Consider the following 12,916-nt stretch of genomic DNA (forward strand, 5'->3'; position numbering starts at 1 on the left):
GCGTCCCTGGTGCAACTCTCCACCCATAGCATCCCTGGGGCAATTCTCTACCCCTGAGGGATGATAGTATTTTTTTTTTAACATCTTTATTGGAGTATAATTGCTTTACAGTGTTGTGTTAGTTTCTGTTGTATAACAAAGTGAATCAGCTATATGCACACATATATCCCCATATCCCCTCCCTCTTGCGTCTCCGTCCCACCCTCCCTATCCCACCTTTCTAGGCGGTCGCAACCGAGCTGATCTCCCTGTGCTATGCAGCTGCTTCCCACTAGCTGTCTATTTTATATTTGGTAGTGTATATATGTCAATGCTACTCTCTCACTTTGTCCCAGCTTACCCTTCCCCCTCCCCGTGTCCTCAAGTCCATTCTCTACGTCTGTGTCTTTATTCCTGTCCTGCCCCTAGGTTCACCTTTTTTTTTTTTTTAGATTCCATATATATGTGTTAGCATATGGTATTTGTTTATCTCTTTCTGACTTACTTCACTCTGTATGACAGACTCTAGGTCCATCCACCTCACTGCAAATAACTCAATTTCGTTTCTCTTTATGGCTGAGTAATATTCCATTGTATATATGTGCCACATCTTCTTTATCCATTCATCTGTCAGTGTACACTTAGGTTGCTTCCATGTCCTGACTATTGTAAATAGAGCTGCAATGAACATTGTGGTACATGACCCTTTTTGAATTATGGTTTGCTCAGGGTATATGCCCACTAGTGGGATTGCTGGGTCATATGGTAGTTCTCTTTTTAGTATTTTAAGGAACCTCCATACTGTTCTCCATAGTGGCTGCATCAATTCACATTCCCACCAGCAGTGCAGGAGGCTTCCCTCTGGGATGGGAGTATTCTGAAGCAGCTTCCACAGTCCCTCCAAGGTCCCCGGTGTCCCTGAACCCCGCTGCCCATGGCCCTTCCTGTGCACTCAGGTCATTCACTCTCCCTCTCCCTCACTCTTGCTCCCCCTTCCTGTGAACCCCTGACATCCTAGTGTTTGCCTGAGGCTGGGCTTTGGGGGAACCAGGGGGAACTTCGGCCTTTCAGATTCCGGAGGCCCTCCGATTCCTTTGTTTTAAATGCACGTGGGTCTCTGCTTCCCTTGCCATCCAGGACATCACCAGCCTGCTGCACACCATCTACGAGGTGGTCGATTCCTCCGTCAACCACTCCCCGACGTCGAGCAAGACGCTGCGGGTGAAGCTCACCGTGGCCCCCGATGGGAGCCAGAGCAAGAAGAGCGTCCTTCTCAATCACCCCGGTGAGGGCTGGAGGGCCACGCTGGCCACGGGAGTCGGTCCACTCCCAGCTCTCAGGGAGGGTCAGAGCCCCACCTGGGAGGAGTGGGAGGGAGTTCTGGGGCCTTTCCTGCGAGCTGCTCTGTGGACAGGTGGGATTTGAGTGGGTCCTTGAAGGTTGGATAGGGAAGGAATTCCAGATGGAAGGCCCTGCATAAGCAAAGCGCTGGAGGTGGGCCTGGGCGTGGCAAGCAGCCACAGTAAAGGCTTCTGTGATGGGGAGTGTAGGTGGGCGGGGCCTCGAAGGCAGCTAAGGAGTCTGGGGAGGAGGTGAGTCCGGGGGAGGCATCAGGCAGGGCAGGAAGCTGCGAGACCCGTCTATTTAGTCCTGGCTGGGAGAACCCTCCCCGCAGAACCATCGAGAAGCTGCTGTGGGCCAGTTTCAAGGGCTGTGCGCTAGGCAGCCTGGGTGGGGCCGGGAGGCCGATGGGTGCGGGAACAGGCTGCTCACCGGGCTGTTTCTCTGGTGGGACTCAGACCTGCAGAGCACCAGGCCCAGAGCAGAGACCAAGCCCGCCGAGGAGCTGCGAAGCTGGGAGAAGAAGCAGCGGGCCCTCCTCAGGTAGGGCGAGCGCGGGCAGAGCCGGCCCAGTGCCTCTGAGCACGGATTGAGCCCCAGCTGTGGACCTGCCTCTAAGGGATTCCAGGCAGGAGGCTGCAGTCTACATTCTCCTCGGGGGCAGGGCGTAGCGGGGTGGGCAGTGATTTCAGAGGTCAGGTTCGCAAATCAAACTCAGTTGTCCAAAGAGCTAAATGGAGGTCCACGTTGCTTCGTCCAAAATGCTTTGGGCCAGATTTGTTTTGGAATTTGGCATTTGTTGAGTTTTAGAAAGGTGCTCCCAGTGTATTTCTATCTGGGATCTGCACAGCACCCCAGGGTTTAGCACATAGATATTTCTGCAGGGACACATAAATATTCATGCTAAGTGAGAGAAAGACTATAGCTACCTTCGCATCTGTTTAGAGCAAGCTTGGCTGCCACATGGGTTATGGAAGATCTTTGTTTTCACGTGCCTTGGATTTCAGAATTGTGGCGAAGGGGTTGTAAAGCTGCAATTATCTTTCACCTGTTGTTATTTAACTGCAAGGAAGGAAGTGAGGAGAGGGAGGGAAGAAAGAGAGACTGGGTAAAGAAAAGTGCTGAGTAAACAGTAATATAAAGTAACAGTAATGTGGGACAGTATCTACTGTGAACATGGAGAGGTAATGACTGGGATTTGAGAAGCAAATAGGGGAAAGAGAGAAGGTGGTCCAGGCAGGGACACAGCATGGCGTGGGGAGAGGGCTAGGAATTGGGGATGCCCAGGCTGGCTACAGATGTGGGGGGCTGCCCTGGGGGAGCAGGCAAGCTAGTGTGGGCAGATCACAGAGGCCCTTGAAGGGGAGGGGCAGGGAGCCCAGAATCCTGCAGTGGGGGAAAGGTCACCTCTCTCCCCCGCCCGCCCCTCCCTGCACCTCACGCCACACCGGGAAGGCCCGTTCTGAGCTTCGGGCAGGTTATGGAGTGCTCCAGCCTCAACTCCAGTGGCCTGGGGGCTTCTGTTCTCCCCACCCCGTGGGGAGCCAGGGAGACGTTAGGAACACATGGATTGAAGCCTGGCTCTGGAGCATCCTTAGTTTTGACCAGTTACCTTCTCCTTTGCTTTGGGCCTGTTCAAAGCATGGGCCCTAACCCGTCCTCCCGGAAGGCCCAGGGAGGCCAGGCAGGGGAGGAAGAGGAGGGACAGAGTGCCGACGTGCTCACTCCCTCCCGCCCCTGCTCCCAAGACCCAGACAGAAATTAACAGAGGGTCCAGAAGGGTTTGTCCTGGTGGCTTCCCAGGAGCTCGTGGGACCACTCCCACCGCGAGGCCAGGGCCCACCCTCTCGCTTGCCTTCCCTGATAGGTTCCAGGGTGACAGCCGTCTGGAGCAGTCCGGCTGCTACCACCATTGCGTGGATGAGAACATTGAGAGGAGAAACCACTACTTAGATCTCGCTGGGATAGAAAACTACACGTCCCAGTTCGGGCCTGGTAAGGGAGCTCCTTCACGGGTGAGGGCGGCCAGGGCAGGGCGTGGCGGGGCGGGCAGGTGGGCTGGTGGGGGAATGTGTGTTCGCTGGCCCCCTTGGGCTGGGAGAAGACCTAGCTTTTACTGGACAGAGTATAGAGTCTTCTTGGAGGAGATGGCATTCAAAACATTTAAAACATTAAAACATGCACAAAGTTGAACAAAATCAAGTAGTATCCGAGGGCTTATAATTCAATGAAAACAACAGTTCGGTGCTGCACCCCGACCCACCCCTCTCTTCCAGTGAGGACCCTGGGCTTCGTTAAGCAAAACAGTGCTTTTTTTTTTTTTTTTTTTTTTTTTTGCGGTACGCGGGCCTCTCACTGTTGTGGCCTCTCCCGTTGCGGAGCGCAGGCTCAGCGGCCATGGCTCACGGGCCCAGCCGCTCCGCGGCACGTGGGATCCTCCCGGACTGGGCACGAACCCGTGTCCCCTGCATCGGCAGGCGGACTCTCAACCACTGCACCACCAGGGAAGCCCAGGGCTCTGTCTTTATCAGCCCTTGACATCTCAGCTCTTGCTAAAATAGATGAAGACACAGCCCACTTAATTTCACTCCCCACAACGCCCTTCTCCCCTTCCCCCCGCCCCCGCCCCGTGTTTAATTCCTCTCTGAGTTACCTCTATAAGTTAAGGAACATGCTTGTAGATTTCCTTTGTGCTCCAGTGACCTTAGACAGTTTTAACAATGTCCCTGTCTCCTCTCTTTCCAAGCTCTCAGAAGGAGAATTAATTATTTTTAAAGACCTAACACAGAAACAGTTTTTCCCACTTAGCAGATGGCAAAGTTCCATTGCAGAAAAGTTTCCTCCAAGGCAGAGGGAGGAGCAGTGGGCTGGGTGTCGGGGCATGGGGTTAGCTCTGATAAGGAGCAGCTGCCTCTGTCAGCCTGGGAGAACTGGGGGCGGAGTGGTTTCCAGGGCACCGTGTGACACCAGCACACAGTAGGTGCTCATTAAACATTTGTTGAATTGGTTCCTAGGCTCCCCGTCAGTGGCTCAGAAGTCAGAACTGCCGCCCCGCACCTCCAACCCCGCTCGATCTCGCTCCCACGAGCCAGAAGCCATCCACGTCCCACACCGAAAGCCCCCAGGCGTGGACCCCGGCTTCTTCCACTTTCTTGACACCCCATTCTCCAAGGTCTCGGAGGTCCAGCAGCGGCTCCGGGGTGGTACCCAGGACGGGAGCAAGCACTTTGTGAGGTCCCCCAAGGCCCAGGGCAAGAGCGTGGGTGTGGGCCACGTGGCCAGAGGGGCAAGAAGCAAACCCCCCATGGGACCTGCTGTCCCTGCGGTGTCCCCATCCGCCCACCTGGCCGCCAGCCCGGCCCTCCTCCCCACTCTGGCGCCCCTCGGGCACAAGAAGCACAAGCACCGTGCCAAGGAGAGCCATCAGGGGTGCCGGGGCCTGCAGGCGCCCCTAGCCGTGGGCGGCACCGTCGTGGGGCGGGGCCACGTCAGGGAGCTGCCCGCGGTGGTGGTGTACGAGAGCCAGGCCGGCCAGGCGGTCCAGAGACACGAGCATCACCACCACCACGAACACCACCACCATTACCACCACTTCTACCAGACCTAGAGCCCCGCCCCCGCCCTTGCCCCACCATATGAAGGACCCCCCTCCCCCTGCCCCCAAGGCATTATTATTCTATTAATTATTGTTATTATGACGATTATTGTTTATTAATAATTATTGTTACTCCACTAATATTCAGCTAGCCTCCATGTAGAAGATATATGGAAACACAGAACTAAACTTTTATTTATATGTCGTGGGGACTGCATAACTTACCCAAGAAATGACTCTGGGTTTGGAAGTGGCCTGTAGTGGCAGAGGCTCCCTGGGGCTCCGGAGCTGCGGTGTCCACGCAGGCCATTCCACACGCTTCCCAGCCCCGGGCAAGCCCTCGGCCAGAGCTCTGCCCCATCCCAGTCTCTTCCAGGAGAACACCCTTCCCTGGCCCGGCTTCCAGAGACCCTTGAAATCTCCGAGAAGATAAACAGCTGCTACCTCTTAGTATGATTCTGATTTTATTTTGCCCTTAACTGATTGTAATGTGCTACAAGGGATTCCAGCGGACTGCGCGACCTTCCCAGCTGTTGCGTTTTTATGTCCCAACCTAGAAAGCTTAGCTGTCCTTTCTGGAGTTATCTTTCACACCTTTCCAGTGGGATCACGCCTCTGCCCCAAACCAGTCCCATCTTTTCTGTCGTGCGCAACATGAAAATACATTTCTCTTTTTTCTCTCCTCCTCCTCTCTTTAGAAAGATACACACCCATATTTAAAGACTGCCCCTGAAACCAGCCTTCTCATTTTGGAAACCTCCGGAGAGGGAACCAACCACACAGACAAGTGTGGTTTTCCCAGATCGGGCAATTGTGTGTTGTTGGTTGTGACCGAAGATGTGGAAACCTGGTGTCCTACCATTGGCAAATATATACATACCTACGTGGTTCTCTAACAGAGCTTTCTGTATCTGTAGATAGATGCCCTCTGTCCATTTCTATGTATCTTTCTATAAATATACACTCTCAGGTACCTTTTCTGGTGTGCAGAAGTCCGTGCTTTGCTTCTCAAGACACATCCAGAGAGAGCCCAGACGTGACCCTGTGTGCCTCCTGTTGGGGCGCTGTTCATTAGATGCCAGTGGCCACCTGCCTCTCATCAGGGATCCTTTCTCGAGGTTCGGGATCTGGCTGGTTTTGGAGAGGACTGTTGGAGTACAGAAGCGTGGAGGGAAACGGGGACAGTGGCCAGAGCTGGGACCCTGGAGCAGTGTCCTCTGTAGAGCAGAATTTTGTTTGATTGAAACCCGGGGAGGCCAGGAAAAGGACACCTGTCAACTAGTCAGGGACCCCGGGAAAAACTGATGACACACACACTCGGATTGGGTAATGGGGTGAGCTTAATAAAGGGAATATTTACATAGTGTGGGCAAAGCCTCCTGAAAGATCGTGTGCTGGCACTGTGGTACCACTCCTGCCCCTGGAGTGGAGGGCGTGGGAGAGAGTCATCCTCAGCAGACACAGAGGGGTGGGGACACCTGAAGGAGCCGCGACCTTCACTGGAAGGATGCAGCCAGCCTGTGAGGACCCTACAGGGAAATGACTTCCTGACCTCACTCTCCTGCCCGCCTGTATCCTGCGGAGGCACTGTTGGCTGAAGCCACCAGGAGCCAGAGAGTGAGGCAGCTATTGATGGGGGTCACACAGGCGTTCTGCCGGGGAAGAGGAGAGTGGAGGGTGAATCTGGAGGGACACAGGAAGAAAAAGCGGCTCCAGCTGCCTGCCTTTCTGCCACTTGGTCTCCCAGCTGGCACTCCCTTTTCCAGAGCCTCTGGTGTTGGTTTACCGTGGTTGGTAAGGAGTTTGTTTTTGAAGATAGTGTGCTGACTTGTTGTCACTGTATTAATTTTATTAGTTACTGGTGTGCCTGGGACTGGATTAGTACGGTTAATCCTTATGACAACCCTGAGGCAGCCGGTGGAAGCTCAGGGAGCACAACAGGCTCAGGGAGGTTGAGTAACTCTCTTGAGACCACACAGCAGGTGGCAGAAGTGGGATTCTAGTCTTTCCCAGGATCCCTGAACCAGTGGATTTGGGCTTCCCTTGTTTAGGGCTATGGGCTTCTGTCAGTCAGGAACCTACTCAAACTGACAGGAATGTAACCAACCCAGGGAAGGCAGGGAGGAAGCTGGCTTTGAGAGGACAGGCTGTGAATGAAGCTGAGGCTCGCTGGTTCTCATGGCTCCCTTTCTGGATTTCTACTTCTCCCCCGACATGCTTTGCCGTGGTGTGGGGACTGCTGGCCCTTTGGGCCGCACAACCAGATGGAAAAGGATTTCCCACTAGGGCAAGCCCAAGGAAGGATTCTAATTGGCTGGGCTTGGATCTGGTACCCATCCCTGGACCAATCACTGTGGCTCCTCTGGAGTCACACATCCAGCCTGTGGAGAGGGGGAGGGGCCTGTGCCAGAAGAAGGAAGAGGAGGGGTGCTGAGCAGACCAGAGCAGATGGCGCCCCAGGAGAATTGCTGCAGCCATGGAGACAAGCCAGGCATCGGGTCCACGCAGGGAGCCTCTCTGTGGCCTGGTGGGCTGAGAGCGTTTCCGAAGCCTCTGAGAGGAGGTCCCTGCCATCTCTCCCAGCCCCACACCTGTCAGGGTTCTGTTATTTCTTGGTACCTGGAATTTACCTAACTTTAAAAAGTAGTAACGTGCACATGTAGAATATTCAATTAGTACACAGAGGTGTACAGGAAGAAGTACACATCCCTCTGACTTCCCTGACCCCAGCTTCCTGGGGCCCTTTGGATGTGGCTTGGTGGTGTGAGCACAGATGTCGGTGCCCAGCTGCCTGGTGCAAATCCTGACTCCTTCCCTTAGTAGCCTGTGTACTTCTCAAGCCTCAGCTTCCCCTTTATAAGGGGGGTCAGAAGAGACCTACCCCACAGGTTGTTGTGAGAATTCAGTGAGTTAAAACGGTGCCTGGCCCACAGGAGCACTATGGAAGTGTCACTGCCATTTTTTTTTATAAGAATAAATACATTTAAATGAGATATCTCCCCATTTAAATTCTGTTGATTTTTTTTTTAAAGACTTTATTTTTTCAGAGCAGGTTTAGATTTACAGCAGAATTGAGAGGAAGGTGCTGAGATTTCCCATACACCCTCTGACCTCTGCATGCATTGCCTACCCCATTGTCAACATCACTCAACAGATAGTACATTTTTTACCAAAGAAGGACCTGTATCAACACGTCATAATCACCCAAAGTCCACAGTTTACCTTGGGGCTCACACTTGATGTCATGCATTCAATGGGTTTGGACAAATGTATAATGATGTGTATCCACAGCTATAGTATCGCACAGAGTATTTTCACTGCCCTAAACATGCTCCATGTTCTGCTTATTCACCTCTCCCCCACCCCTAGTTTTATTTCAAAAAATATTTCAAAGTTTGAAACAGAAAACCGTGTAACCGTGAAACTCACCACCCAGATTTTACAAATGCTGACATTTTGCAGTATTTATTTCAGATCTATTTTTAAGAAAGAAAACACTGCAGTTACTGCTTAATCCTCTTCCCACCACACCCTTTTATTTTTACCCAAGGAGTAGCGTAGTATTCATACTTAGGCCCTTTTTCTCTGTGACCTAATGTATTTGAAGGGCTCCCCGCATCCATCACAGAGCTCTGCCCCCTCCTCTCTAACAACTGCTCAACCCCCTCTTGGTCCAAGGCGCTGTCGCGGGCTTGCCCATCCCCTCCTGCAGGCAGGTGGGTCTCATCCTAGGCCACGGCACATCCTCGTGCCCGGGTTGTCTCAGTGCCCACAGGCTGGAGCACTGACAACAGACCGCCAATGCGGAACAGCTGAGTTCAAGAGCACGCGTGATTTCAATGTTGATCGGTTGTAAGTGAGCTCTAAAGAAGTTGTACCAAGTAATTGGAAGTTTAAGGAAGAAGAGAGAAAAGGAAGAGAAGGAAGGAGAGGAGGGAAAGAGGGAAGGAGGGAGGGAGGGAGGGAAGGAGGGAGGGAGGGAGGCAAGGAAGGGAGGGAGGGAGGGAGGATGGAACGAACGAATGGTCAACCATGCTTCTTGGTGAGGTTTTGAGCACATTTTCCTGCAGGCTGGTGGGGGTGAGTTTTGTCTTGTGTGCAAATCTGACACCCACTGCGCAGGAGCTGCCCCTGCTTCCCCAGGACCTGAGCTCTGAGCACCGGGGCTCCCTCACTTGCGGCTCTGCCAGCCTCATGCACGCTTGCACAAAGCACTGGCTGGTCGCTAGGATGCCCAGTTCCGCCGATCTGTCACTGGCACCGTGGACGTCTGGTTAAGGCAGCCAGCTGGGCCGAGGCTCTCATCACCCAGGGCGCGCTGGGGATCGGGGAGCCCCGGGGGCCTGTGCGCTTCACACCCAGCCATGCCAATTACACTTTTTGGCAAAGGAAACAGCTGGGAGCAGTTTCTTTCACTCTCCCCCACCCCGCCCCACTTTATTCTCAGGGCTTAGATGTCAAATCATTACTGGGCCAGGAGGAAGGCAGCCTTGCAGGTGACAGGAGGAGGGGAAGCCTGCCTGCCCTAATAACCCGGCTTCTGTGAGACCTGTCAGCGCTCCTGGGAATGAAAGGGGGCCCCGGAGCTGTGCTCGGTGCCGGAGGGCTGTGGCATCCCACCGCTACCGTCCTCACCTCCTCACTGAAGGTAGGGCTTCACCAGCACGTACAGGAGACTGCAGGCCCCAAAGACCCCAAGGCGGCCTCGCCCCTGGTCCAGCCAGCCCCAGAATCTGCCCTCCCAGCCCCTGCCTTTGCTCCCCAAGGCCCATGGGTGTAACCCCAGCCTCACCCCTGCTCCCTACGTGTGCATGGCTGTGTTTTGCAGAACCAATACAGGCGGTTCAGCCAGATGCCTTATAGCCCCTAAAAGCTGTGTATTGACTCCTAAATGCTGTACAAGGGCACCCTCTCCAGTCATGAAGGCTTCATCACTTCCTACAGTCACGCCTCTTATGTGGGGGCTCTGATCTGGCTCTTGGTCTTGTCACCTTCTCCCAAACCAGCAGACCTTTGAACCTGACCCCTCTTCTCGGGGGAATAACTTTACTGGTTAATGCATGTCCCTGCCAAGGGTTTTCTGCACCCAGCATCTGCCTTTAGCATGAGAAGGGGGGATGGGAGTGAGGTCCATCTCCTAGCAGCAGAAGGTGACCTCAGAAGGGGAGGAAGTAGCGGAGGCTGGCCTAGACTCCCCGTCTCCCACCGAGCACCCCCCTGCCCCCGCAAGGGGTTTCCTCTCCCCTCCACGTTCTCTCCGTAAAGTAGAATTGTGATGCATCCGGTCCGTGAGCCTGACAGAGGCAAGAGGATCTCCACCTCGACAGAGACCCTCCAGCTTGACTTTGCCATAGGACAGCCTGCGGGTGGGAGCTGGGGGTGGGCGGGATGGAATGCGCACAACCAGTAATTCTCATCCTACGAGTGCTTCAGAGTCACCCGGGGAGATTTTTAAAATACCGGTGCCCGGGTCCCACCTCTGATGGTGCTGATTCCCTGGCCTGGGCACCAGGATGTTCCAAGCTCCCGTGTGGCCAGGCTGAGAACCCAGATGACCTCAAAGGGCTCCTTTGAGGGCAATACCTAACTTCAGGGTCCATAAGAATCTCCCAGGGAGCATGTCAAATGCAGAGACTCAGGCCCACCCCCAGAGACTGAGATTCCATGGGCCTGGGGGTGGGCGCAGGGATCAGTGCTTTGAACACGCTCTCACCCCAGGAAATGATGTTGCAGCTGGGCCCATAGAGCACAGTGTGAGAAACCCAGGGCCTTGTCACAAGCAGGGTGGGACCCCAGTGGCCCGGCCTTAGGGAGTATGTGCACTGAGGTATAAGCGAGACAAAGAGAGCTCCCCAGGCCCCTGTCCCAACCCCTGGAAACCTCCAAAAAGCCTCACGATGTTGGGGCAAGTGGCCATGACCATGCCAGAGGACAGGGTGGAGACTTCAGTAACAGCCCTCCCGGGGTGAGCCCAGTTCTTTTCCTAGCTGCCCTCCTCCTGGGCCCTCAGTAATCTACCACCCTCCCCTCGAAGCTACAGGCGCCAAAGAGACAGATTTAGCGGGACTCAAGGCCTGTGCTCCAACGGGGGCAGGTCCACGGTGAGCCCTGGTGTGGGGATCACTGCTCTCCTTCGTCCCTCGGCTCTCTAGAGAAACGCCAGTGGGCCCTTCCCAGTCTTCCTGCCTTGCTTGAGGCCCTTGCTCCCTGGGGAGGTACTTGTGCAGCTGGTCAAAGCCAGCCTTGGGGAAGGGGGGCTCCGTGCAACCACCTAGCCGTGCTGCTTTGCTGCGCTACGGACCAGCTCTTGGTTCACAAGCCTACAGGTGCCCTGCTGAGCCCCTGCTCAGGCCTGCTTTGGCTTGGCAGACGGAATTTGAGGAGGTGACGGGATCCAGTAGCCAGACCGCAGAATGCAGGCTGGGGGCCTCGGCTCAGAAGGGCAGAACCGCCCGTGGTTGAGAGTATGGACACTGGAATCAGGCAGACCTGAAGTGAGTCCTGGTCCTGCTACTTCCTAGCTGTGCCGCCTTAGACAAGTGACCTGGCCTCTCTGTTCCTCCATTTCCTTCTCTGTAACATGGGACTAATCAGAGTATCCAGCTCACTGTTAGGCTGTTGTGAGGATCAGATTCAATGATCTCTTGGGCCTGAAGCGTCCAGCTCAGAGCCAGGCAGAGCAGACCTTCAGGACGTGGCTGCTGCTGTTATGAGAATCTGGCCCCGCCGGGCTTGTGGGGAAGGCGGTAGAGTCCCGAGTGCTGAAGGGTGGAGAGCCCCTGTGGAGCAGCGGCGGCAGCGTGCCACCTCCCCACCCGCCTTGTTGCTTTTCCCTTCTACATTCGATGAGTTCACTCCATTCCTTCCAGCCCCAACCTGCAGTGTGAACTTGGGCAAGACCCGGCCCACTCTGGGCCTTAAATCCCGAATCTGCATAATGAGATTGCCCTTGGCTCTGACAAGCTGGGCCTTGGGGTGGCAGCTCTGTGCCCTAAAAGGATGGGGCAGCGAGTGGTGGGACTGGCAACCTAAGAGCCGTGCCCAGCAGCTCCTTCCCCCGGGTGGGGGGCGGCCCCAGGAACAGTCCTGGGCTGTCCTGCATCTGGGCCTCTCCTTTGTCCTCCAGGAATCTGGCCCAGCCCCTGGGACCGGACCCTGAGCCCTAGGACTGCAGAGAAATCTAAACCTCCATACCTATCACTCACGGAGCCCTCATGGTACGTTCAGCCTGCATTTGCTGACATCCTTAGAAGAGCCTTGTGAGGAAACGGAGGAAGCCGAGTTACGGTCCAGCTAAATGACGTAGCAAGGTTATCGCTAATGTGTTAAACACAGTGTGACACCTGTCCCTGGAGACAAGCTGTTAGTCCCTCAACCTCCCTTGCCAGAAACCTGTGGGCACTGACAAAGATTAGCAAAGACCAGTCCTACCCCTCCTCTGCCATCACCCCAGTCAAGTCCAGGGACATGTGAGTGCAAGGAAGGTCTGAGAGATGGGGCTGCTGGTCTGGCTCGAGGCCCCAGCGGCAGCCAAACGGTGCCCTGCCGCTCCCCTTCATTCACAGTGTTGATGCCGTTTGTCATTACAGCAGAGCCTCGTCACTCACGGTATTTACTCTCCGTAAAGTTATTGCCAACACTGATTTAGCCAGGTCTTAGGGGAAGTGTAGGGTTAGGTTCCTGCGAGCCTCTGGTCACAACGTCTCCATCAACTTTGTGTTGTGTTTTTGTTTAAAGACACCTTGTTTATTCTACAATGTTGATTGGTTAACATTGAACTCAAGGCCCTCAGCCACAGTAGCCCATGCCCGAATGAAGCTTGTCTTGCACACACATTCATATTTTCTCCGTAAGGCACACCACAGCCTTCCTGCTCGTAGGGACACTAGACAGCCCTTCAGCCGTGGCTAACACAAAGCACAAAAAATGCAAAAAGCACAGCGCTGAATAGGCCACGGAAAGAACACGCTTATAGTGTGAGAGCTGAAACGGAAAGGCAGA

The 12,916-nt window shown here is 54.5% G+C and overlaps 1 protein-coding gene across 2 annotated transcripts in view; it reads left to right on the forward strand.

Moving 5' to 3' along the window:
• The window catches only part of NKD1 (NKD inhibitor of WNT signaling pathway 1), an 88,142-nt gene extending 80,316 nt beyond the window's left edge, over window positions 1-7,826 (forward strand). The window contains exons 7-11 of one of the 2 annotated variants that reach the window (XR_004034423.3): window positions 1,117-1,264; window positions 1,779-1,863; window positions 3,188-3,315; window positions 4,335-5,365; window positions 5,614-7,826. Coding sequence is in view for 1 of the 2 variants with exons in the window: in XM_030833003.3 (XP_030688863.1) it covers window positions 1,117-1,264; window positions 1,779-1,863; window positions 3,188-3,315; window positions 4,335-4,927 (954 nt within the window). In the remaining variant the exon portion in view is untranslated. Of the gene's footprint in view, window positions 1-1,116; window positions 1,265-1,778; window positions 1,864-3,187; window positions 3,316-4,334 lie in introns of both variants that reach the window. The other variant, XM_030833003.3, reaches the window with a different exon arrangement.
• Window positions 7,827-12,916: the final 5,090 nt, after the last annotated feature.

This window comes from Globicephala melas, chromosome 19 (genome assembly GCF_963455315.2).
Source record: "Globicephala melas chromosome 19, mGloMel1.2, whole genome shotgun sequence".
In the NCBI taxonomy this organism is placed as follows: Eukaryota; Metazoa; Chordata; class Mammalia; order Artiodactyla; family Delphinidae; genus Globicephala; species Globicephala melas.